This window comes from Myotis yumanensis, unplaced genomic scaffold (genome assembly GCF_028538775.1).
Source record: "Myotis yumanensis isolate MYYU_CA2020_CCGP unplaced genomic scaffold, mMyoYum1.0.hap1 SCAF_8, whole genome shotgun sequence".
NCBI lineage: Eukaryota > Metazoa > Chordata > Mammalia > Chiroptera > Vespertilionidae > Myotis > Myotis yumanensis.
Genome location: NW_027223759.1, coordinates 46549764 through 46577624, shown reverse-complemented (window position 1 = coordinate 46577624; position 27861 = coordinate 46549764). Strand labels below are relative to the sequence as shown.

Below are 27861 nucleotides of genomic sequence, written 5' to 3'. Positions count from 1 at the left end.
TTATATGTATTTTTTTGATGGCAGGGGTTTAAGGGCAGTTGATCCTTTCCCACCATCACACATGCATGAGAATTAAACTGAATGTTTGTAAATCACTGGAACCCAAGGCAAGGTTAACCAACGTTACCATTATTGTTTTTATTGAGGACATTTGTAGACTACGTTAAAATAACATACCTTTCGAGACAGACCTTAAAGTTAATTGTATGCACTGGTGTGGCCATGCTGACTGTTAAAGTACTGCAGTACTTCTATTCTGGGAGGTAAATGGCTGCTGCCCAGAAGTGTTTCTCAGCCACCAGAGGTACGTGTCTGTTTCCCGGAAACACCTAGACCTTTTAATGGTCCAGTAACTACAGGGGTGATGTCTGGCGAGAGGGAGCTCAAAGCCCAGCCCCAGCGCCGTGAGCCAGCTGATTGTCAGATAGTAGAACTCTGTGCCCGCTAAGCAATGAGCAGTGGGAGGAACTTTCACTTACTAAGGACCCACTAATGCACCAGGAACTGGAAAGGTGCTTTTTAAGTACATTATTTTACTTTATTCTCACAACAACTCTCTATAGTAGATTTATTTTCTCCATTTTATCACTGAGGAAGATGAGGCCCAAAGAGGTGTAGGAAACATCGTGCCTAAATCCGCATACCTAGTGAGCACTGGGGCTGTTTTGCTGTTCGGAGAGCCTGAGAATGCAAGTCCCATTTTGCAGACGAAGAAACTGAAACAGGGAGAGGATACTTTCCCTGCTAGTTCAGGGCAGACTTGGCCCAGAATTCAGGTTCCCCCAGGCCTTGTCCTCTTTGCTTTCATGTGTTCATATGGGATGTTCAGTGTGGAACATGTGTGCTGAGACAGCTCATACAACAAAGACATGCGGAGACGGGGTGCAAGAGTACTCTGACATTGGAGTATGAGACACATCATTAAAAAGACGTACATGAAGGGACCTATCACCTATAATTTTTAGGTTGACTACACTTGCAATCTCACCAATGAGAGAAGCAGCCCATATATTAAGGATCTTGGCACCTTCTGAAACAGCCAAAGGTCTGGGTTTGTTGTTGTTTTTTTGTATTAGAAAGCAGACTTGTGAATAAAATAAACATTTGCTTTTTAAAAAATTTATTTTTTCATTTTTACTTCCATCTGCTTCTTGTTGCAAACAAGAGCTAATCAGCTGAGCAGAGAAACAGATGTGCTGTGACAGCTCTCTCTGCCTGACAAAGGGTCCTTGACAGGGGATGGTTGCCATAACAACCAGCTTACACCAATGCAGGCTTTTTGCAACCACTCCTGCCTTCATTAATTATGGCACTCCTAGCTAAACGATACAATAATGCTATTTTGTTTGGCACTGCCAGGACTAGAGATGACAAATGAGATATTTTGTGTCAAAGGGCTGAAAAAGCCATAAAAGACAGAGCTGAAATATTATTGCCATCATTACCATTTTGTTCCCTGAGCTCTAACTATGGGTTGGTTTCCAAATAAGAGTGAGAATTTATTGACTGCTTACTATCTGCCCAACACGAAGTGCTTTCTGTGAATTAATTCATTTATAACCCTTACAACAACCCTATAAAGTCAGTGTTATTTCTAGTCCAAAGTTTTAGATAAAGTAAATACATCATAGAAAGCATGGTTCTTGTCCTTGGACAAGTTAGTAGGTGATGCCACCAGGATTTGAACCCAGGAATTTGGTTTCAAAATCCTCTCTCTTAACCACTATACTAGAGCAACTTACTTGTGACCACCAGTGTACCTGATAAGATGTAAATTGTTTTTCTCCAATTTTTAAATTATTTTAAATGAAGAATTATCCTTTCTTATATGTTGAGGAAAATGTAATATTTCAACATGACTCAAGAAGTCAATGTAATTACTGGCTTTTTCCAACCAAAAGAAGGACCTGGAAAAATAAAATAACACCACTTCTTTAGAATAGAATTTAGGAGATTTGTATTTTAGTTTTAGTTCTGCCACTTATTTTTAAAAAGTGATTGTTGTTAATTTATTTTAATATGGCTTTAGTTTTGGTAGAAAAGTTAAGAGCACAACTTTTGGAGTCAGACCTGGGAACAGCTTGTAGATACCTGCTTACACACCTAATCCAGGACCTCGCGCACGTTTCTGAATATCTCTGAATAGTAAGATGGGGAGAAGTTAAAAGCGGTAGAATGAGAAGGAAAAGAAAAACAGCCTCAAAGGACAAAATGCAATGATGCGCTGAAAGTGTTTGGCACAGTGCCGTGCTTTAAAAAAGGGGCACATGTTGCCGGGACCCCACCCCTCCCTACCCTGTTCTCATCTGTAAGAAGACGAGATTGGCTTTGGTTGTCTCTACCTCCAAGGTCCCCTCGATTTTTCAGAGAACATTTACGGTCTTGGGGAAACACCTCTTCCAGCTCTCCCAGTCCATGGCTCTGGTGTTGCTCAGGGAAGGAAGGCAGGATCTCCCTCAGCTCCCAGTAAGGTCAGTGATGACACTGGTGAACCTTCAGGGTCTGTTTTCTTTACTGTCTTGGGACCCCAGCTGCCAGTCATGTCACTGTGAGGCAGCTTTGGTTGCTCAGGAGATTCAAGTAAGGGGTTTAGACCCTTAGATGATTGGCCAAAAGACCTGTGCGTCTTCCTGCAAGCCATTCACCTCTGAGATTCCGTAGCCATTTGTGCTCATGGGTTCCCTCCAGTCTCTTATGTTCGCCTCTGAGAAGCAGACCCTGCCTGCATTCCCAGAGGGGTTCTGCTTTCGAGGGCCATGAAGCACAACCCAGGAGCTTAGTCTCCTGGCGGGTGAGGGGCCCAGGGCAAAGGTGAAATGACTGGGTACAGCCCCAACTTTTATTTTTTTATTTTTATTTTTGTTTTTTTTTTCTGTTGCTTTTTTTTTTTAATTAAATTTTTATTGTTCAGATTACATTTGTTCCTCCCCCCGCAATAACTCCCCTCCTTCCAGTTCCCGCCCCACCCTCCGCCCTCACTCCTCACCCACTGTCCTCATCCATAGGTGCACGATTTTTGTCCAGTCTCTTCCCGAATCTCCCATTCCCCTTTCCCCCCCAAGAATAGTCAGTCCATTCCCTTTCTATGTCCCTGATTCATTATAATCACCAGTTCATTCTGTACATCAGATTATTTATTCACTTGATTCTTAGATTCACTTGTTGATAGATACATGTTTGTTGTTCACAATTTGTATCTTTACCTTTTTCTTCTTCCTCTTCTTAAAGGATACCTTTCAGCATTTCGTATAATACTGGTTTAGTGGTGATGAACTCCTTTAGCTTTTCCTTATCTGTGAAGCTCTTTATCTGACCTTCAATTCTGAATGATAGCTTTGCTGGATAAAGTAATCTTGGTTGTAGGTTCTTGGTATTCAGCACTTTGAATATTTCTTGCCATTCCCTTCTAGCCTGCAAAGTTTCTGTTGAGAAATCAGCTGACAGTCCTATGGGTATTCCCTTGTAGGTAATTGAGTCTCTTTCTCTTGCTGCTTTTAAGATTCTCTCTTTGTCTTTTGCTCTTGGCATTTTAATGATGATGTGTCTTGGTGTGGTCCTCTTTGGATTCCTTTTGTTTGGGGTTCTCTGTGCTTCTTGGACCTGTAAGTCCATTTCTTTCACCAGGTGGGGGAAGTTTTCTGCCATTATTTCTTGAAATAGGTTTTCAATATCTTGCTGTCTCTCATCTTCTGGCACTCCTATAATTCTGATATTAGTCCGCTTGAAGCTGTCCCAGAGGCTCCTTACACTATCTTCACACTTTCGGATTCTTTTTTCATTTTGCTTTTCCAGTTGGGTGTTTTTTGCTTCTTCGAATTTCAAATCTTTGGTTTGATTCTTGTGCTCCTCTGGTCTGCTATTGGGTATAATATTCTTTATTTCAGTCCGTGTATGCTTACTTTCTAATTTCTTTATTGTAGCATCGAGGGTCTCATTAGTTTTCGTTAGGCTCTGCTCAAGTTTATTGCAAGCCCTCAAAATTGCGAGTTTTAGCTCCATATCCTCCATTTCTGTCATGTTTTTTTGTCTCCGCATCTTTTATGCTTTCTTGGTGCACCCCCTTGTGGTCTTTGTGCGCAGTCTTGTTCTAGTTAAGCCTTAATTGTTGTAGTTAATACTAGAGGGATTTGACCACCAGGCCGACTGGCTGTGAGAATTAGCTGTGTGGAAAACTTCTGTCCTCTGGGGAGGTGCTAATCTAGCCTTTGCCAGAGGCGATTGGCAAATGGCTCTGCGCAGGGCTTGGGCGGGGCGGGATCCACAGGGCGGGGGGAGGGAGCAGCTATGGCTGCTCTCAGTCCGTCCCCAGGGGCTCTGCCTCTCTGTCCCAGCAACCGCTGCAAACCTCGGAGGGACCGTAGTCAGACAGTCCCACTTCTCCCGTTTGAGTCTGGGTACCTAGAGACTCACCCGGATCTGTAGCCCAGAGTCTGAGACTCCCTCCTGATTGAAAACGACAACCGCGCCCTCAGCCACCAGCCCGCTTTGTGCGCGCACCACCTCACCACCGTACCTTTAAATTTTCCACACTGCGCCTCCTCTGAGCCTCGTAATGCTGTTGTTTTTCCTTCTAGTTGAAGAGTCACTCCTCAGCCAGCCCTCCTGTGGTTCTGGGTGATGTCCGTTCCGCCTTTTAGTTGTATTTTTGAAGTGGTTGTTTGCGGCAGCAGTCTCCGGTGTTTACCTATGCCGCCATCTTCCAGCCCCAACTTTTAACTTCTCCTCCAGTGATAGCTCCCTTCTTAGCTGGAACTCTGGGGCAATTGAGTCATATGTCATGTGTCAGGGTGGAGGTGGGAGGCTGGCCCTGGGGGGTGGGGGTGATGACATGTCATCACCCTCCTCCTGGTGGGACTAAATATCGGGCTGAAGCTCCCAGATGGGCAGAAGCACGTGAGGCCCTTATATTCCTCCCACCCCTGCTCAGTATTAAACAAGAAGTGTCCAAATGATGGCCTCCTTGAGCATTTGGAACTTTCCGGCTTGTCCTCCCACCCATCAGCTTGCCCACCCTCTTCATCCATCAAAGAGGAAGAACGGATGCTGTTCCCACAGGGGCAGAAGTGTTTGCTGAGGGAATGTCAGAGCCGCCTCCGTTCCTCCTGAGCTCAGAGTCCCAACCTGCCTGATGCTTCAGTACCTCCTCTACCCTGCACCGGGCACAGGGGCTCAGCCCCAGAAGAGGGAATCCACCCCTAAGCCAAACTCTGCTCTGACTGGTGGTCACTGGGCTGTCAGAAGAAAGCAAAGGCGGCTGGGCAGTCAGCATTAGGAACGGGAGCCCAGGGGAGCCGTGGGGGGGGGGGGGGGGCGAAGCAGGGGCAGCTGGGGGTGGGCAGGCTAGTGTTCACGGTGCTCTGTTATGCCCTAGGTTATTTCCACACCTTCTTTAGGAAGTTAAAGGAAATTACTCACTGATGGGAATGTACATTCCCAAGGGCATGTCCTGGTTTGCATGGTGACACCAGCTTGAGGGAAGACAGAATCTAGAGACTACTTGCAGACAAGGGGCTATGACCATGTGGAAACACTCAGATATTCTGTTTGATTTGCTATTTCCCTTTTTAAAAAAATGTGTTGCGGAGGAGAGAAACATTTCCCCTCACTAGTTTCTTATTGTGGACTCAGGCGTCAGTTCTGTTACCTACTAGCTGTGTGACCTAGGAGTAGTTCTCTAACCTTCCTGAGTCTGTTTCCTTACCTGGGGTAGTAATACCTGACCTAACAAGCTGTAAAATGAACTGAATTGTAGAACCCCTACTCATTCTTTCCTTAAATGTACTCTGGGAGAAGTGGGGCACTAGTTGGCAAAGGAAAGGGGCAGCAAGGAAGGGAGAGTGAGGGGACAGAGGAAGTGAGAGGCGGCAGGACTATATCTGCTTAAATGGCGGGTGCTCACGTGCTCATACATGGGAGTTACTGTGGCTATGGCTGGTGGAACGTGAAATCTCTTTGGCAATGGCCCATCATTCTTTGTATTATAAAAATTCACGGGATTGGTGCAGTTACTATGGAAAACAGTATGGAGGTTCCTAAAAAAAAAAAAAAAAATAGAACTTAAGACTTAGCAATTCAACTTCTGGGTATTTATCCGAAGAAATTAAAAAAGAAATGTGCATCCTGATGTTCATTGCAGCATTATTTACAATAGCCACTATATGCAAGTAACTAAATGCCCATTAGTAAGGTGAATGGATAAAGAAGATGTGGTATATGGATATAATAGAACGTTACTCGGCCATAAAAAAAAATGAAATCGGATCATCTGTGACAACCTGGATGGACCAAGAGAGTATTATGCCAAGCAAAATAAGTCAGACAGAACAAGACAAATGCCGTGTGATTTCTCTTATATATGGAATCTAAAAAACAAAGTAAACAAACAAAATTGAAACAAACTTACAGTTCAGAGAACAAACTGATAGTTGCCAGATGGGAGGGGGTTGGGGGCTGGGTGAAAAAGGTGAAGGGATGAAGAAGTACGAATTGGCAGTTACAAAATAGTCACGAGGATGTAAGGCACAGCCTAAGAAATATAGTCAATATATCGTAATAACTATGAACGAGGCCAGGTGGGTACTAGACTTATGGGGGGGAGGGGGTCATTTTGTAAATTATATAAATGTCTAACCACTATGCTGCACACCTGAAACTAATCTAATATTGAATGTCAAATGACAAATAAAAACAAAACCACAAAAAGAACCCGAGGAGGTGCCTCCGTTGGGAGGGTAGTGGCAGAGCCATTGACCTTGTTCCCGATTTGGCCACATCCCAGCTGTATGACTCTAAACAAGTCACCCCTCCCCCCAGGACCCCAGTCTCCTCCTCTGTGAAATAAGGGGGTTGAATGAATGAATTCTAAGGTCCCCTCCAGCATCCACCTCCGGTGGGGAAGCTGCTGGAGCAGGGAGAGCAGTGGGATTATCCTGGGCCTCCAAGCAAATGTGCTCCTTCAGAGTTTTTTGAGTACGAAGGACAAACGTAAACATTTGGGCACATTGATTTACCTCTCACAGGGGAATTCCGTGGGTATTGCTCTTGAGTTTGAGAACGAGGCTTACCATATGGTTAAGTATAAGTGACACTCTCCCAGGGCTTCAGGGAATTTACGTGCAAAAATCAGTGTTGTGTGCTGGCCTCACCCCCAGTCCCAGTCCCGCTCCACCCTCCATTAGCCGTGTGGGAAGTTGGGGTTGTGGGACCGTACTCTGTGTTTTTAATTTGAAGCTTGTTTGATTTCTTTAAAGGCATAAGCTGAATGTTACAATCCTGAGAAAAGTTTGTAGAACACCATATTTTATTTTAATTAGAGACCTTTCTGAATTTCATAACAGTATAATTTAAATCATTCCTGATGATTTAGTGTACAACATAGACTTAATTCTAGTTGAGAATTCTAATTCTCAACTTAGCCTTAAGTTGAGTTTTATGAAAGAACCAACTTCCCCGCCATTAATTTCAGTGATATTAGTCCACATCCCTTTGCAAAAACACTCAAGCAAATCTCAAATATATCCTCTCTTGCGGTTAGATTTCATCCAAAGGAAGATACTTCATTGGTTTATTCAGTATCTCAGCTTGTAATGCTTTAAAGATGTTTGTATGTAAAACTGATGAATAATATTTGCCATTGGAATACTGTATTTATAACTGTAATTCTAATTCCAGAGAAGTCCTATTTTAGATGTCTTTATCATTAATAACATTTATCAATTATGCTTCATGAATTACATAAACAAAATTAAGAATCCTATTTTCCTTCCTGCCTTTCAGCCCATCTTATTTGACAGTTTGTGGATTGTATTTTTGGGCTCAAGGTCAGCCAAGGAGTAATAGCTTTAGGTCTATTTGCCTATCCTCTTTTGAAAGCTGAATTTAGCTCTTGACATAACAGCATTTTGACAGTGTACTGAGTGAAATTTTAACTTTGGCCTTTGATTATTTTGGATCACATGATCAATTCTAATAAGGTGAAGAATTAGAACATATAAGGCAAACCTAATTGCATTTTTAATGACATTTTAAAACATTAGTGAAAAAATGAAATAGTCTGCATAACAATATTGTTTTTAAAAAAACATATTTTATTGATTTTTTTACAGAGAGGAAGGGAGAGAGATAGAGAGTTAGAAACATCGATGAGAGAGGAACATCGATCAGCTGCCTCCTGCACATCTCCTACTGGGGATGTGCCCGCAACCCAGGTACATGCCCTTGACCGGAATCGAACCCTGGGACCTTTCAGTCCACAGGCCGACGCTCTATCCACTGAGCCAAACCGGTTTTGGCTATTGTTTTTAAGTTTAGTAAATTATTTATTCTAAGAGCAAAACATATTTTTCCTTATGGTAGATGGTGCTATTATAATATTATTTGCTTGAAAGTATTGATTAAAATCATGTTATTAAAAGAGATTTCATCTCAGTGGTTCTTTGATATATAACTTGATAAATGGCTCCAGTTAAATAACTTGTTAGGGAAACCTAGGTTTTCTGATGCCAGAGAACATGTGTTGACTGTTTTTTTTTAAATCCCCTTCACATCCAGTCTAACAAAGATGATCTTCTCAGATAACGAAGACCTTGAGATGAGGAGGGACTGTTCTCTCAGGCTCATATAAGCCCAAATCTTTCTGCAAGAGGTAGAGGGCGAATCTCACCCCTATCTTGGGAGCTTTATCATAAGCCCTGCCCTTGGCCTAGGCTGAAATGACATTGTAACCATGTGGCATTTCATGGGATCAGGGGGACCTGAGAAAGTGAAAGTACTACCCCTATTAGCCTTACGCTTCCAGTAGGAAAGGATATAGTTCTGATGGGAATTTCTTTCATTGTCTTGCGTGAATCTCACAGGAACCTAATTTTATAATCAAGACACTACCTTTAACCTGCCAATTTGTTGATGAAGAATCCCATCAGCCAACAAATGACCCTGGAGGAGGGAAACACACCCTTGAAAGTTAAGGCAAACTTTCCCATACTTATTTACATTTTCAAGACAAAAACCACAAAGTTTGCTCTTTTTATTATAGAAATAATTCATGCTTTCTGTAGACATTTTAGAAAATGCAAAGAGGTTCAAAGTAGCAAGTAAAAAAAATAGATATTACCGATACAGCAATGGCCCATTGTCATCTACTGCTAACATTTTGGAGCCATTTGGGTAAGCAACATTGTCATAGACAGTGTGTCAGACAAGGCCCTTGAGAGAGGGTTGCTCTGTTTGCATGAAAGAAGAGGTGCAGGAAGACTAAATAATTTGCTAAAGTTACCCAGTGAGGGGGTGGCAAAACCAAAACAAAGATGCCTGGCTCTGGGATTTGCTCACAGCAGCCAGAGATGCAAATCTTTTTACAGGGGAAGAGCTACTGACAGTTGTTCTTTCGCTGCCACTCCCAGCTGGTGGCTGAGGAAAGGGCCAACCGGCCTCCACAGAACTCACCTGGCCATGCCCCAGGTGGTGGGGAGATGGTATGTGTCTAAGCCAGCGGTTCTCAACCTGTGGGTCGCGACCCCTTTGGCAGTCGAACGACCCTTTCACAGGGGTCGCCTAAGACCATCCTGCACATCAGATATTTACATTACGATTCATAACAGTAGCAACATTACAGTTATGAAGTAGCAACGAAAATAATGTTATGGTTGGGTCACAACATGAGGAACTGTATTTAAAGGGCCAGAAGGTTGAGAACCACTGGCAGTTGTGTTATCAAGTTGTGGGTGCAGTTCCACCTCACAAACTCCTTCGGGAGAGGGAGGAATGTGCTCCCTCTGTGGGGCAGGAAGGAGGGACTGGGGCAGGTTTAGAAAGTTTGGAATTTTGGGACTTGTTATTCTGAAGAAGGCTACAGAGAACTGCCCTGCAATCAAAGAAAGTTGACCGTGACTCTTGGCTCCAAAGACAGTAGAGCTAACCTGTTAATGAAAACTTATTGACCTCAGTCCCCTCCAGACAGAAGAGTTTTGGGCAGCCAAGGTGGCATTGATCGACATGTGGGAGGCTCAAGCCCACCTCTGGGTAAAATAGCTATTGGCATGGGCACTGGAGCTGCTTGTGCATAGGGATTGCTAGTAATCGAGCGTCAGTTCTTCCAGTCTTCCTACACTGAGCAGCAGGGAGTGTACGTGTACCTAGAAAAGCCAAACGCTCATATTTCAAGGTAGGAACTGCCCAAGCTCCATTAACCAGCATCCAAACAATTGCTGTTGCTGGAGCTCATCTTCCTTAGCGGAGGCATTATCACAGCGACCAGCATCTCTTCATAGACCTTAAGAACGTCTACCAAATATTGCTAATAAAACCCCCTCCAGATTCCAGCCATCTAGTTAATACTCAGAACCATCTACTGTTTACTCTAACTAATGTGCATGGAGAGGTTAGCCTTTCAGGGTGAGATACAATACCAGACTGACTTATTTGGAAATCATGAGGTCATAGAATATTAGAACTGGAAGAGATAGTAGAGATTATTCATTCCTACCTTGTGACTTTATACAGCCAGAAAGTAAGGTCCCTATAACCAATGAAGGGACTTAGCGAAGGCATCCAGCTGGTAAATAATGGAGTTCGGACTTTTTTTTATTTGAATCCAAAGATTTTTCAACATAGCTTCTCTGATGAGGACTGAAAGTTGATGTGGACATAATCTTTACCCTGGGTTACGTCTGTTTACTTCAGGGGTCATTTACATCAAGGCTCTGGCCCCTCTAAAACAGAAGAAATGATGAGGTTAATGATAGATTAACATCAAATAGGTAAAATTATTCATTAAAACTCAGGAACAGCCCAGCCAGCATGGCTCAGTAGTTGAGCGTAAACCTATAAACCAGGAGGTCACGACTCGATTCCCAGTCAGGGCACATGCCTGGGTTGCAGGCTCCACCCCTAGTAGGGGCTGTGCAGGAGGCAGCCAATCAATGATTCTCTCTCATCACTGATGTTTCCATCTCTCTCTTTCTCCCTTCCTCTCTGAAGTCAATAAAAATATATTTAATAACAAATTCAGAAACAGTGTAAACCTTACGGATATACCAAAGACTGTTAAAGGTGACTCTGCAGAAGATTGTAGGGGTTTATATGTCTCTGAAACTCACTGAGATCACAAGACAGTATTTTCATCTAAGTGCCAGTTGGCCACTAGCAATACACTATAGCGGGACTCGGTCTCTATTTTGATTCATTTACTGTATGCTTTTAGCCTTTGCAAAGTACACTAAACATTTTATCACAGTCTATATACACATCTTATGGAACATTCTAGAAAATACATCCTCTTCATATCAACCTCCAACATGCTGTGGACTTTAAATTCAACTCTGTACTTTGTGAATTGACATGTACTAGGTTTTCTATTCACCACACTGGATTAAGATAAATACATCAGTTTGATCAAGTCCTGATATACAACCTGGTATCTGCTTCTGGTACTTATACTAATGTATTAAAACTACACATTTTGACTAATTATATTGGCAGCCAACAATAGAAAGGTTAAAATCTATAGAGTTCTGAAATGTAAAATACATTTACTGTAATACAAACTCTAGGTAGTCACTGGAAACATGTCAGTATTTTATTATTACCCTTTAGTACATTCTGCTTCTGATCTTAACGGAATTTTGTTTTTCTTAGTGTATCTACATGTGGGCGGCGGGGGAAGGGGGTGGACACTGAGGCCATATTAGCCTAGTGATTTTTTTCTGTACTTGGATAAGGGTAGAGCTCAGGCCCAGTTTGAACTTGTTATACTGCCTATCAAACTGACTTTTCTGTTTTTGTAAATGGCACCAACATTTCCCTGGTCACCCAGGATCAAAATATCAGTGTTTCTTGGTGTGTCTCTTCCCCTAAATTCCCATACTAGAGCCTTCTCCATGTCCTGCAACTCTTCCCTTGAAATCTCTTACACACCTATTTTTTTTTAAATATATTTTTATTGATTTTTTACAGAGAGGAAGGGAGAGAGATAGAGAGTTAGAAACATCGATGAGAGAGAAACATCAATCAACTGCCTCCTGCACATCTCCTACTGGGGATGTTCCCGCAACCAAGGTACATGCCCTTGACCGGAATCGAACCTGGGACCTTTCAGTCCACAGACCGACGCTCTATCCACTGAGCCAAACGCCGGCCGGTTTCGGCTTACACACCTATTTTATCATCTCTATTCATTCCACTGCAACCAACATCTTTATACTTCTCAGATGAAGCAAAGGCTCAAGGTGAAGGAGAGTATGCACTTGCCTTGGGCATGGCTGCTCTTTGGGGTGGTGGAGGTGAGGTGTGAGAAGAGAGATAGTTTGAGTCCTGAACCTGTGTCCCTGCCATCTAAACCTATCTCTCTCCGTCCCTTTAATATGACTTAGAGAACCTGGGAAACCATTGCCTCACTCTCTCCTTTTCTTAGTGGAGCCTCATAACAACTGAATCAGAGAGCTCTTTGAGAGGTCCCCTTCTTGTGGGGGCAAGGGAACCAAAGACCAATCAGTCATCTGTGCATTCCTAATTCAGCTTTATTTTACCTAGAGATGAGAATGCTGAGCTAAGGAGAATGAGATCACTTCCCCCTAAAGAAGTCATTGACTTTGGTGTTGGATTGATAGGGAATCCAATCCCAGGGTGTGTTGACCTTCAATGCATCCTCTTAGAGTGCTTCTTTAAATCTCATCACACATGTTTACTCCTGATAAGAACTAATCCTGAAGGAGAGACTCCCGCAGGGAAGATGGAGTTTATGTAATAGAACTCTAAAAAAAGCCTAGTTAGTTTGGTCAAAATATGAGTGCAGAAGCTGATAATTAGACCGTTCCTTGAACAGAATCTTCATTATTTATAGCACTTATGATATTATGATTTGCTTACTTGCCTCTCCTCTGCCTGGATTCAAATTCTGTCCCTGACAATGACTAGCAGTGGGCTCTGGGTGAGCTATTTAACTGTGTTATTTATTCCTCAGTTTCTACACCTGCACCTACCTCACAGAATGATTATGAAGATTAAAGTAAGGGTGCATTTAGCTTTCTCTTCCTAGGACCTAATACTATGCCTGTCTCCCGGATACTCAATAAGTTATTTGTAAATTACTTTACTGGTGAAATTTTCTATAAACTTCTTTGGAAGACTGAGCTTAAAGAAATTTTCTGTCACACTACAAAGCTGAGTTTTGGGAAGAGAATTTGGCCAAAGGATACTTTTCTATTAATCAGACTGAGCTGAAGATAGTGTCTATCTGTAAAGAGAAGTTGAAACCGGATAAATGTTTTGAATATTTTATGGCAGCACTTGAGAAACCTTAGGCTATCTCCATTCCCACATTAGGATGGATTCTTGGAATTGTCTTCTGTGTCCCATCTAAAGTGGCTGGGAGCTGATTTGAATTTCTTCCCGGAAGTCATGGACTTTGGTAGTAGACACTCTTCATTGTCTTGCTTAACCTGCAGTGGTGTCGCTCTAATAGCCGCAGCATTTGGAGCCCGTATCCTGTATTGGACATGCTAGTATACACGGTCTTAGGACATTTGTAGTTGCCATTTAATTATTATAGGTTCACTTTACATTTCAGTTGGCCGTAGCTCTTGTAGAGGAGGGAAAGAGTCTTATTTCTCTTTCCCTCACAAAAATGTATTAAAATGGTCAACTATTTGCTGGTTGATATGTCTACAATTATGTTTGTCCCTCACATTTGGAAATGTCATTGCTGAAAGGAACGGTGTTGGATAGCCTTTTCTGGAGATCTTTAAAAATAGTGTACTTTCTCACATGATTGGGTGATGGAAGTGAGGCCTTCAGGGGCAATGAAATAGTCTCTGCTCCGGAAATTGGGATTATTTGAACTTTAGCTTGAATGCATGTTTGAAAATAATGTGTTAAAAGTAGGACAGGAGCCGAAACCGGTTTGGCTCAGTGGATAGAGCGTCGGCCTGCGGACTGAAAGGTCCCAGGTTCGATTCCGGTCAAGGGCATGTACCTGGGTTGTGGGCACATCCCCAGTGGGAGATGTGCAGGAGGCAGCTGATTGATGTTTCTCTCTCATCGATGTTTCTAACTCTCTATCTCTCTCCCTTCCTCTCTGTAAAAAATCAATAAAATATATTTAAAAAGAAAAAAAGTAGGACAGGAGATTCTATGTCAGGATAGTCTATTCAGAGGGTGGGGCTGAGGTCAGACCAAGGATAGGGATACAAGGAGAAACATTCTTCAATTCAGAAACCAGAAGGAAGTGTAGAGAGCAATTATGGGAGGAAGGATACCTGGTCTCAGGCAAGATGGTAGGCACATTTGCTGGCTTTGCAAGTCCAGTTAAGTGGGTCTGGCAGAGAGCAGGTGTACTAGTTTCTATCACTGCCATAATAGTGTCACACACTTAGTGGCTCAAAACAACACACATTTATTCTCAAGGTCATTTGGCTACAATGAAATCTCCATCTGGACGTCTCGTAGGCATCTCAAACTTAGTATGTCCCCAATGGAGAGCCTGCTTTTCAACCCAAACCTGCTTTTCCTACTGTCTCCCTCATCTCATTAAATACCAATTCCATTCTGAAATTGCCCAGGTCAAACACTCTTGCCTCTTCCTCAACTCGTCTTTCTTATAAGTCAGCAAATCTGATGGGCTCTACCTTTAAAATTACATAATCAAAATCTGATTATTTTTCACCGTCTCCAGTTTGGATTCCTGCAGTAGCACTTTAAACTGGTTTTGCTTCTCCTCATGTCCCATTTTCATGTATCCTCTGCACAGCAGCGCGCGTGCTCCTGCTAACATGTATGCCAGAGCTGTCACTCTGCTCCCCAGTTGGATCACTTTGCTCAGTCACAGCCAACGACCTCATGGCCTAAGAGGGCAGGTAGGCCCATCTTACTGCCCCTCTCCCCAGTGCTTATCTATCTCATAAGCTATTAGGACCAGTTCATCATCAGGAACTCAAAGTTTCCGACCTGCCCATAGCCCTGGGCCATCCTTGGTCGTGAAGGCAGATTTCAGGTTAGATGGGGCACCTGTCCCTCCTTATCCTCTGGCTCACTCTGCCTTCTCACAACCTCAATGTGGTAGCCACCAGAGTCTGAGTGGTGGGGCTTTTTCTGTGTGACTTAAAAAAAATGATAGAAAGAGATTTCCCTGCAAGGTTCCATTGGGGAACAAAGCAAAGACAAGCATTTTCTGGTTCTGCTGTTCTTGTACTCAGTCAGGCCAGTAACTGTAGTGGCAGCTGCTGCTGAAATGCAAATCAGTTGTGGGGGTTTGAAGAGGGGACAGAACTTCTTAGAAAAGGGAATGGGAGGGAGCGGTTCCTATTGTATGTTAACTACATCCACTTTCCAACATTTTTCTGCTCCACTGGCCACTTCTGGGGATTTTGTGCAGGAGGCAAGCACCTTTGAGAATGAGTGTTGTTTGCTGTTGATTCAGCAGCTGGAATGAGGTGAAGGATGCAGACAAAGCCTTTCCTTAAAGCAGTGGTTCTCAACCTTCCTAATGCCGTGACCCTTTAATACAATTCCTCATGTTGTGGTGACCCCCAATTTCATTGTTACAAATTGAACATAATTAAAGCATAGTGATTAATCACAAAAACAATATGTAATTATATATGTGTTTTCCGATGGTCTTAGGTGACCCCTGTGAAAGGTCATTCGACCCCCAAAGGGGTTGAGACCCACAGGTTGAGAACCGCTGCCTTAAAGGATGTCAGGGCAGATGCAGTGAAGTATTCACCCTTGTGCCTCCTCTTGCACTGTTCTTGGCACCTGAGGGTTTCAATGCATGCTTATGGAACCGAACTGACACATTTTAAAAAGTTAATGACTAATCCCACTTCTAGGAATATACCTCAAGAAACCAGTAACACCAATCAGAAAGGATATATGCACCCCTATGTTTATAGCAGCACAGTTTACAATAGGTAAGATTTGGAAACAGCCTAAGTGCCCATCAGCAGATGAATGGATTAAAAAACTGTGGAACATCTACACAATGGAATACTAGGCTGCAGTAAAAAAGAAGGAATTCTTACCATTTGCAACAGCATGGATGGACCTGGAGAGCATTATGCTAAGCGAAATAAGCCAGTTGGAGAAAGAGAAATATCACATGATCTCACTTATTTGTGGAATATAATGAACAACATAAACTGATGAAAAAAACAGATCCAGAGACAGAGAAGCATCGATCAGACAGTCAAACCTCAGAGGGAAAGGAGGGTAGTCAGGGGGGGGGAGGGGGTTAAGAGATCTACCAAAGGACTTGTATGCATGCATATAAGCATAACCAGTGGACGCAGAAACTAGGGGTTTGAGGGTATGTGCTGGGGGTGGGAGTGGCCTGGGAGAGGTCAATGGGGGAAAATGGAGACATATGTAATACTTTAAACAATAAATTTTTTTTAAAAAAAGTTGATGACCATATCAGATGATAAATCAGTCACACACACACATAAGACCTAGAACACACACATGTTGTTATTACTAGAATTCAATGTCAGCATAGCCAAGGGAACTGAGAAGGGGCTAAGATCGGCCAAGGGCTTTTTAGGACATCTGAGGTGGCAGTGGGGTTGATGTGTTGTGTCCTGCTTTTGTCTGATAGGTTATCGCTTGTGAACAGCAGTATGACTCTTCCTATGACGCTCGCTGTGACGTCTGGTCCTTGGGGATTACAGCTATTGAACTGGGGGATGGAGACCCTCCCCTCTTTGACATGCATCCTGTGAAAACGCTCTTTAAAATTCCAAGGTAGGACACACGATGGCGCTCTTGGCTCATAAGTTCTTTGTGAAAGCGGCTGTTAGCGGGGATAATAGATCATAAACAATTTCTTTCCAAATTTGTGAAAGCCTCACTGTAAAATGTACAGTATTTCTTTGTGTGTGTGTGTGTGCGGGGGGCGGGCGTGGAGAGGTGGAGAGGAACAAGGGTAGAGAACGTCCCTGAAAGATAACATATCTCATGGAATAATGGGACTTTGTTGTAACAATTGCGTGTTTTCAGTACGCACTCCAATTTTTGAGACGTTCATTTTTGGTGCTTTGCATGAGAAAACTACAAATGCAATATTGGGTTAAGTAATCTAAGTATTGTGTTTTGTTTTTAATTATATAAGTATATATGTTTGTTCGTTTTTAATTTGAATCTTTCTCGAGTACTCAGGAAAATTTGGGGATGAATAAAAATGTGTATCCTATTTTTGTATTTACTCAGACCAACACTAAACAATATTTTTAAAAATGTTACATCAGTCATATGACTGTCTTTCCATCCCATAATTTCTGCCTCAATGGGAAATTGTGCTGAAAGAGGTCAGTTTGGTGTTAAATGCCGGTGTATTTCCCATGGTGTGTATTCACTGAGGGTTTGTACAAGAGGTTTGGTTGTTTGTCTTCCATCAGAATCCAGCCACGCTCAGCCAGCTGCAGAAGCTAAAAGGGAGCTCCTTCCCAGCCAGGTTGCAGGCTGAGAGCTTTGTACCGTTCACATATCTCTTTCAGGGGAAAGCTCTGGGCCGGCTGGGAGCCTTCAGCCACTTGGTTAATACAAGTGTTAACCTTCCCTATCTGCACAATCATGCAGCTCTCACAGCCTTGAAAAATTTCTCCCGATTGCAATTTGCATTTCTGATTAGGTCTATTTATATGCAGATGAGGCTCTGTGGTGTTCATCATTGTAATGCTATGTTGTCTACCTAATCCAGATGTGAACAACCATTATTCCAAAGATGGTTCCCCACTCAAGACAGGGTTGGTCTTTTTGCTTTTTCCAAAGTACAACAACAGGTCCTGGGGATTAGAAGGGCAGACAAAATTAATGGCTTTTAAAATTAATAGTCTCCTGGGGGAAAAAGTCTGCTGAAGGTTTAAAAGGATGTGAAATGCACGACCACACAACAGCGTTGTATACATAATAAGTCAGAAAATAGAAGCAGTGTCTGGGATGACTTGTGTGTGTGCTTTGACATTTGACAAATGGTTTATTCTTCATCATTTATTTAATGTGGCCACACAGTTTCCCAAATATCACAATTAAGGTGTGGCTTCTGATTAGCAAAATATATATATGTACTTTTTGTAAGAGGTCATCGACTTGGGTATATTTTTTCTTTTTTAGTATATATTTGTGTACAGACCAACTATATTTCAGACTGTGATAAATGTGAGGCAGTGTAGATGTGTGTGTGTGTGTGTGTGTGTGTGTACTATCTTAATTCTGAGTGCTAAAAATGTATCCTTTCCTCAGACAAGCTCTTTGATGGAGAGTGGAGAAATAAACACAGCTTTTAAATAGGCACTCAAGTTATTTGCCTGTGTTTTTCATGAGAACCTCAGTCTCTGTCTCTCATTCCCTCTGTCGTTTCTTTCCTGAAGGAGAAAAGCAAAGGACAATCACAAAAATCCTTGGAATCCGTTTGGCTTCAGAATCTTTTCTTCCTATTTGGTTCTGAGTGTTTTCAGGGTTCTGCAATTCCTTCCCATTGAACAGTGAAGTTTGCTTCCGAGGACTCTGGGTCCCGGATACCGTGTGTGGCTTCTCCTCTGGCCTTCCTCACTCACCTCTTCTCTATAAAACCCTTTCCGTACTGGAATGAATTACCAAGTGAGGGAAGGAAAGAAAACCTTCACGAGACAGGTAGGAAGTGACTTTCACGAGTTACGAAGGACTGGGGAGTTAATGAAGTGCTGGCTGCATGTGAGGTGGGAGCCTCAGATGTCGATGAAGCAGGTGATTACGCAGGTTCCCTGGGCACTGTCAGGAAATAGGAAGCGAGGCCTGCCTGGATGTGGTTGATTCGTAGGCACACAGGTCTCCTTGCTCTTCCCCTCTCTGCCTCCACCCACCTTCTCCTTTCCTTTGACCTTCACATTAGAAGATGACACATGGAGTGATTGTGACCTGACTTTGAAATCCTGTGGGACTCGCAGTCTTTCCTACGTTGCACACACGCAGAAATTACCTTCTGATTGGCAGAGTGTCTGCTATTTACTGAACCTGTCAGCATGTGTCATCTTGGCTAATGCCTTTGCTCCGAAAAAGTCACCTCTTTCCGGCAGTTGCTGCTCTGTCTGCTGGTATTTTTCTCCGGGAGTTATAAGAGAAGAAAAGAATGAAAGTTTTTCTGGATGTCTGTGGCTTTGACAACAACCTCTCCTGAGGACTCCTTTAAAATTCCAGTCTTAGAAGGATCTTGCAGATGACCTGGATGTATTTTTCTCTTAAAAAGTAGATCTGTTTCATAGATTGCAAGAACCCATAGAGTTAGGAGAAATGTATAGTTACATTGGTTCCTTGGCAACCAGGTATCTTTTTTAAGTTGAAGTCTTTGTCTGATGACCTTCTCGATTACTACAGGTGGGGACCCGGAAGGCAGTGGGGACCAGTGTGGGTATGTTAATTGGACAAGGACTGAGAGCTGTGTTTCCTGCCTGTTCATTCTTGGCCAGATAGTGGCCAGCTCTGCCTAGGGTCTTGCTGCATGTTGAGTATTTCCACTTCATTCCTGTGTGAAGATGCAGAATGCTTTCAAGATCCCCAGCAGAAATGTCCTTGGCTGGAAGTGGACGGGACAGAATGGTCCATGATTTTCCCTCCTAAAGAGAAGTTTCCCTGCAGTACATGATCCGAGAAAAAGAGACCTCGTAATAAATACCAACTCACATTTGGGGTTTTTTTCCTCACCAAATTTAGGTTGTTCCAAACTGTATCCAACTATTTTCGCCAAAACAACATACCATAAACTTGGTGGCTTAAAACCACAGAAATGTATTCTCTCCCGTTCTAGAGGTCAGAATTCCAATCAAGAAGCTGCCAGTGCCGAAACCGGTTTGGCTCAGTGGATAGAGCGTCGGCCTGCAGACTGAAGGGTCTCAGGTTTGATTCCGGTCAAGGGCATGTATATGGGTTGCGGGCACATCCCCAGTAGGAGATGTGCAGGAGGCAGCTGGTCGATGTTTCTCTCTCATCGATGTTTCTAACTTTCTATCTCTCTCCCTTTCTCTCTGTAAAAAATCAATAAAATATATTAAAAAAAAAAAAAAGAAGAAGCTGCCAGAGCCACGCTCCCTCTGAAGGCTCTTGGGGGGAATTCCTCCTTGCCCCTTCCAGGTTCTGGTGGCTTCTGGTGTTCCTTGGTCTGTCACAGCATAACTCCAATCCCTGCTATATTTTCATGTGGCCTCCTTCCATGTCGCACTGTGTCTTCTGTTCTGTCTTGTCCAATAAGGACACTTGTCATTGGATTTAGGGCCCATCCTAATCCAGGATGAACTCATCTTGAGATCCTTGTCATAATTACATCTGCAAAAATCCTTATTCAAAATGAGGACACGTCCCAAGTGGGCATATTTCTTGGAGGCTGCACAGTTCAACTCACTATCCTAACCAGCTTTAATGTTTACCAGCTTCTCTGAGAAACTAATTTGGGTACAAAGTGTGAGATAATTAGCCAAATGATGATGTAAAAATAATACTAGCTTAGATTTATCAAGTGCTTTCTATGGCAGGCACAGTGCTATGTGTTTAAAAATATAAATGCATTCAGTGCTCACAGTACCTTGTGAGGTCGGTTCTATCACCACCCTTTTTCTAGAGGAGAAAACTGGAAGCCCGAGGAGGAAGCCCCTGGTCATGCACCTATAGGGGAAAAATGATGCAAGCCTGAGAAGTTGGATTCCAAGGCCCACATGTTTTGCAACCAGATTGAAAAATTAAAGCCTTCCCTTAAGTTATATTTATTGATTGATGAATTGTGAATTGAGCAACAAGGGGACTGGACTGTATAGAAATGAATAGCAATGTAAGCCTTTAAGAAGCTGACAGTCCAGCATCCTTCTCCCTGCCTCCAATTTTAAATAGACACTGTAAACCTGAGAGTTAGAATTGTATTAACATCAGCAATTGTGTCAGTTAAGGAATTGAAGGATAGAAATCAAGAGTATTATCATAGGTGAACACAGGCCCGCCTTTGCTCATTGATTTATGACCCTTAAACCAGAAATCCCTCCCTTTCCAGACTCCCCTTAAGCAACCGCCTTCAGTTCTTCATTTAGAACACTTAAGACAAGTGTTTGAACTGAAAAATTATAGAGCATGTGTTCTATAAAAGCAGAGAGGAATTCCATGTTCTCATTGTTGGTACCCAGAGGTTTTTGTGCCATCCTACCCTCCTTGCAAAACCTGCACCTGCCAGGTCAGGGCCATTTCTGGCAAAGCCAGCACCTCTTCCCCTTCACCTTCTTTCACTTTCTCAGTGGGAAAAGTTCACTTTGGTTCTCTGGTAAATGGAAATCTGCTTCTGGCTCCAGGGTTGGAATGCTTTTCTCATGGAAACTATATTAAGGGATGATTTAGGAGGAGGCTCTATAGCAGTGATGGCGAACCTATGACACGCGTGTCAGAGGTGACACGCGAATTCATTTTTTTGGTTGATTTTTCTTTGTTAAATGGCATTTAAATATATAAAATTAATATCAAAATTATAAATATTTGTTTTACTATGGTTGCAAATATAAAAAAATTTCTATATGTGACACGGCACCAGAGTTAAGTTAGGGTTTTTCAAAATGCTGACACGCCGAGCTCAAAAGGTTCGCCATCACTTCTTTACAGCAAACACCTAAAGTTCTCACGTGGGGTACCTTATTAGACTCTTGTAGCCCCTCAGAGTCTTGTGGTTGAATCTGAGGACTTAGCCTATCTCTAGAACTTTATGCTTATGGGGGAAAATGCTTTCCAAGCTCTAAACTACCCATTTACCAAAGTGCTTTGAAACACAATCTACTGGGAAGGTGGGCATGCCTGTGCCCTCTAACCCAGGTCATCACTCTGGATTGGGCTTAGGTGGGTGCTTGAATTACAAGGTGAAGAAGACGGGTTTTTCTCTCAAGGAGAACATAGCTTTATTGTCTCTTCCCCCATCCAATAGCAAAGGTATACTGGGAAGAAGTTGGATGGCAAAAAAGAGATATAAGGAGGACTATAAAAGAAGTGGGTGGCAGGGCTCAGAAAGGAGGAATCATCACTTGAAACATTGGGAGTCTATATGAAAGGTTTCTTCAGGGACTCAGTGCCTATAATGAACTCTTGTTCTGAAACAGAATCTTTGGGTTGAATTTTCATCTAATTTCTTCTGAATGTCTATCATTTTTTAAGGTAAAGATTCCTTTCATTCTGACTTTTCTAATTCACAAACCAAATTGTTCTTACATGGGAAGCCTGCTCCTCAGCTGAGGGAGGATGCAGAGGCAGCAGGGAGCCCTGAGTCACCAGTAATTGCCTTACTATTACAGAATTGTCACAGGACGTTTTCCCCTGGGGCTGTGAAATATACGGAAAAGAAATTAAAACTAAACTATTGTTGTTAAAGTGCAATGAGTGAGGGGGGGTGGTGTTTAATGGCACAGGAAGGCCGGATTTGCCCCGGAGAATTCTGGTTTCTCTTCACCAACCTAGGTCACTTAGCTATTGGCCTTTTGAGTAACAAACCCTCCCAACCCCAGCTTCACTCATAAAGCAAGATGAGCTAGAAGAATTAGCATCATTCAGCATATACTGAGTGCCTAACAGCAAAATGAAAAAAAAAGTTTTGCAATGCTCTAAAAGAAAAACAATCCAGCATCCTTCTCCCTTTTCTTTGGGAAATTTCTAGTGGAATTTAATGGATTGTGGTCCCTATTCCTCAGGATGTCTCAGGGGTGCCCCCTCCCCCTGGGGTATCCTTTCCATTTCCTTGGAAGCATAGTAGCTGGAGGCGGTTGGCAGAAATGCCCCAGGAGGTTTTCACTCTGTGGAACATGTTTCCAAACTCTTAATTTGAGTTGAGCAGCTGGGGCGGTTAGTTCCTGTGGAGGTACAGCTTGCTGCCCCCCTGAGTCCTGGCAGGCAGGGAGAGTTTAGCTTTTTAAGCTTTAACTTGGGGATCAGGTGGCAAAGCAGGAGCATGCCTTCAGGACTTCTGGTCCCGTCCATCCGTGCTGAGTAAGAAGCCCACCCTGAGAGAAGGGAAAGGCCAGAGGAGCCATGTTGACTTACGGCACTATCGGTGCTTTTCCTTCATTACCCTGATTTCAATATTTTGGCACCACTCATTTTGGCTAATTCCAACTTGGCTCCTAAATGATGGAGAGGTGGGCAAAGAGGGTACGCAAGGAAACAGAGCTCAAAATAGTGCCAAAGGGTTGGAGGCACCCTAGTTTCCTCTTGATGCCAGAGAAAACTAGGGAATAAAGGTGAGGAACAGTTATAAACTGCCTTCATGGGTTGGCATGGTGGTAGGGCAGGGGCAACACAAGGATGAAGAGACATACAGTGGTTGGAGGAAGGCTCTTCACAGCTGGAGCTGTTCATTCCTGGAGAATCAGATGAAGCCAGTCATCAGAAAGGAAATATAGTGCAGTGGTGTTTGTATTAGTTCTCTACTGGTATGTAGTAAACCACCCCCAAATATAGTTGCTTAAAACAGCGATCACTTATTATGTCTCATGAGTCTGTGGCTCTGGGCTGGGCTTACTCGTGTATCTGTGGTCAGCTAGGGATGTGGCTAGGGACCAGCTGGTCTAGGATGGCCTTGATGAGGATGGCTTGGCTCTGCTCCATGTGGTTTCACATCCTCCAGCAGGCTAGCCAGGGCTAGTCTCACATTGGTGACAGGTTCCAAGCATAGAGGCAGGAAGAGGTGTACAGTTGGACCGTTTTTGCAGTTTGTTAACCACAGTGTTCTACAGTCAGCCTGCATGGGTTCAGACGTGAGCACCACTCACACCTTCAAGCTGCATGAACTTGACCACGTTGCTTAATGTCTTTGGACCCGTTTCCTCCTCTGTAAACTGGAGATATGGATATGATCAGCCTCATAGAGTTGTTGTGAGCAATTAATGGAAAGTGCTCAGAATAGTACAGATTAAGCATTTGGCTTTTGCCGGGTGTTACCAAAGAACAAATCTCAAGGGTATATTTCTAATGTAAAGGGTTTACTTTTCCCTGTACCCCAAGAAGTAAAAATGTCCATGCAAAAGAGCTATGAGATCAATCACTTGAAAGTTTATCTAATTGATTGATTGATGATTGTGTGGGGAATTGGGAGAGAATGAAGACTGATTTCTCAATAAATCTTCTCTGCTTCCACTGCACCGATCTGAAAGACTCTGTCATAAATATCCAATGTTACAATTTCTTTGTTAACAGAAAGATTCCTAAGAGATGGAAATACTCCCCCTCCCCCCATACACACCCTGAATGTGATGACAAGAACGGCCCTTTGGGAAGCAAAGCTGGCCTTATTCCCAACTCCCACTGTGTCTGCAGTGAATGGCGATGCTGTCAGCCTCTGAAGAGAATGGAGGCTGCAGGGCTTCTCCTTTCCGATCGCTTTCACCCTTGTGGTGGCTTTGCAGCTGGTGGATGAGTTGTGTGATGGGGGCTTGGCTGACTCTCTTGAGGGTCCCTTCAGCCCCCTTGGTAGGTACAACCTCCCGTTGGTTCTGAAAAATTCTTGTCCCCAGGTGAAGGTCACACAGTAGGAGTTGTAGACACAGGGCACTGACGCAAGATTGGGTTCCATTTTGCTCCCATTTTCCCCACTAAGGAGAATGATTTTTTTCCCAGTCCAACTTGGAAACGCTAAAAACTTTGGTAAAGGGAGACAGAAACCCAAGCCAGCGAGGGGATGGTAAGGAGAGCACTTACGTAGTTGTTCCAGGTGAGTTCAGGTTTCTTGGCTGGGAGGAGTGATACCCCAGGCACTGAGAGAATATACAGGCGAGACTACTGACCCACTGTCAGTGATCTTGGAAGAGTCCTGGAGAACAGGAACAGTGTTAGAGGAGTGGAAGAGGGGGAAGGTGCTTCAATCCTTCAAAAAAAAGGGGAGAAAGCAGAATCTGCAAATTACCATCTGGTGAGCTTAACTTTCATTATGGCTAATTACTATGATTCCTTCTTCTTCCCCCTTAAATAGTATATGAATTCTTAGGGGGCAAAAAAAAGCTGTGATCAGTAGGAATTGGCATGGATTTACTAAAATTAGCCATGTCAGACTAATGTCTTTCTTTGGTGTCATTGCTGCACATCCCCTGTCTTAATTTCCTATTGCTTCTTTAACAAGTGATTATCACAAACTTAGTGACTTGAAGGAACGCAGGCATATTATTTTATAGTTTGGGAAGTAGGAGGTCTGAAATGGGTCTCCCTGGGCAAAACCAAGGAGTCATCAAGGCTGAGTTCCGTTCTGGAGGCTCTAGGGGAACTCCATTTTTGTATTTCCCCCGCCCCCAGTTTCCAGAGGTTGTGTATATTCCTTGGCTCATGCCCTCTCCTCCATCTTCAAAGCCAGCAGTGGCTGGTTAAGTCTTCCTCACATTGCATCACTCCAACTCCTCTTCCTCTCCCTTCCCCATTTCAAGACACTGTGGTTATACTGAGCCCACACAGATAATCTGATTAACTACCACAATTTCATCTACAACCTTAATTCTCCTTTATCATGTAACCTAATATATTCACAGATTCTGGGGATTAAGAAATGGACATCTTCGAGGTCCATTATGTTGCCTACAACACCCCAAAAATATTGTCTAGGAATTCTTAGAAATCCTCAAGGGTGTGCTCCATTTGTGAGCCCCCCCCCCCTCATTGTGAGCTACCATCATTATATGGCCTCTGCCCACTGATTGCGTACTCACCCACCATCAGAACACTCCTGCTTGTGTGGCTGCTGGTTCTGTTATTCCCAAAGCATCCAGTCTCAGGATGCCCAACCAATAAGTTCCAATGAGAAGAGTAACCCTTCTCTTGAGCTCTGAGTCACTCTGTTACTTGGGACCCTGAGCAACTCTACTTGTGCCCCGAGCCTCACCATTTGGGTCAGCTTCTTGCTCTCTCTCCTCTCTTAATGGAGCAGCATCAAATCTCCAGAAAAACAGGTCCTTGTATTTTTATTCTCATTTTAAAATCCATCCGAGGAAACAAACCCACACCACGCCCTGTACCTTCTTCCACACTTTTTTTTTGCCCCAAACTTAACCCTTTTCGGCCTCATCAGATATTAACATTCACATCAATATGCACTTGGGGGAAGAAGAGGAATAAAGAAGAGATACTGACTGTCCCAGTGGTCTCCAAGGTGGAGGAAACAAAACAAAAACCCAGGTGCAGAGTGAAAATATTAGCACTCCTATATCCATGTATTTTTAATGTAAAAAAACAAGAAACAAGTTATGCTTTCCTATTACCAAGGAAAAATATTGACATTGGTGCCTTCCTGCACTACAAAAGTTGGATGGCCCTGTCTGGTTTGATCTGCAGGTGGATCGCAGGGAGCTCCCAGGCAAGGGGTGAGGAGGCAGCACTTGTGGGTTCAATTTCAGACTCCTGGAAAGCACTGAAGTTAAAGGGTGCCTCCTTAAGTGGTTACATGGCAGAAGCCACCCAGTTTCAACTAAATAGAACTTCACAAAGTGATAAGTGGCTTTAAATAAAAAGGGACTTTGAGGTAACTGAGGATAGGTGTATCATTAAATAAGTCTGAAAATACAGGAGAAATTGGTTTGCGGGAGAGTAGGGAGGGGGCAGTGAAAATTAGGCCAAATGGCATAGGCTTTTAGAATCAGACTTCTTGGTTATTTATTGCCGTGTAACAAACAGCCCTAACACTTAGTGACTGTATATGCCGAGTGGCTTAAACAATAACTCCTGGTTTATCATGATTCTCAGAGTCAGGACTTCAGGCAGGGCTTGGGCGATGGTTCTTCTGCTCCACACAGTGAGAATCTGCTGGGGCAGGAACTCGCTGGGCATTCAGCTAGCAGGTGACTGGGCTGGGAGGTCCAAGAAGTCTTCACTTCCATCCTCCCCTCCCCGTTAGTTGGATTTCCTACAAGGCTGCGGGGTTTCTCAGTTTCTCGCACAGGAGAGCAGAGCTGCGGATCTCCTAAGGCCCAGCCATGGACTGTACACATGTCACTTCGGCTACGTTTTACTACTCAGAGCAAATCACAGGGTCAGCCCAGATTCAAGGGGAGGCAAATAGACTCCAGCTCTCGAAGGGAGGCGTGGCAGAGAATTTGTATCCGTCTCTAATCCATCACGCAGACATTCCTGGACTTGAATCCTGTATCTGCCACGGGTTGTTTGTGTGATTTTGGATGAGTTATGTGCACTCTCTTAGCTGAGATAATATCAATGTTATGCGCCGTGAGAGAAAGAGATGCTAGAGCAGTGGTTCTCAATCTTCCTAATGCCGCGGCCCTTTAATACAGTTCCTCATGTTGTGGTGACCCCCAATTTCATTGTTAGAAATTGAACATAATTAAAGCATAGTGATTAATCACAAAAACAGTATGTAATTATGTATGTGTTTTCCGATGGTCTTAGGCGACCCCTGTGAAAGGGTTGTTCGACCCCCAAAGTGGTCGCGACCCACAGGTTGAGAACTGCTGTGCTATGGCAAAGTGCCCTGGCACACAGTAAGTACTCAATAAATAGCAGCCTCTGTTATTACTAATGTCTCATGTACTTAAAGGGTGCATACCATGAAAACTGGGAGAAGAATGTTTGTTGGATTTGACATTTCAGAGACCTTTAGTGATTGCCTGATTTTGGAAGAGAGTAGTAGCGAGGTGAGGAGCAAAAGGCGCAGTGGCAAACGTTAAGCTGTAAGTGGATTTGAGGGCAGCGAGCACAGCTTGGCAGTAAAAGGGGACAGAAAGTGGAAGGGGCCGTCATGTGGGAAAATCAGGTTAAGCAGAAGGGCAAGTGGAGAGTGGAAAATGCAGACATGTGAGAGAAGATAATTGATGAGGGCAAGGTTTTAAGAAGGCTTCTTAAGATTTTAAAGATTCCTGTTTACAATGTTGTGATTATAAAGAGAAAGCTGTT

At 43.3% G+C, this 27861-nt stretch overlaps 1 protein-coding gene across 1 annotated transcript in view; it reads left to right on the top strand.

Moving 5' to 3' along the window:
• The window catches only part of MYO3B (myosin IIIB), a 356539-nt gene that overhangs the window by 16852 nt on the left and 311826 nt on the right, over positions 1–27861 (top strand). Inside the window, exon 6 of the mRNA XM_070423427.1 lies at positions 16589–16734. Within this exon, the coding sequence (XP_070279528.1) occupies positions 16589–16734 (146 nt within the window). The remainder of the gene's footprint in view (positions 1–16588; positions 16735–27861) is intronic.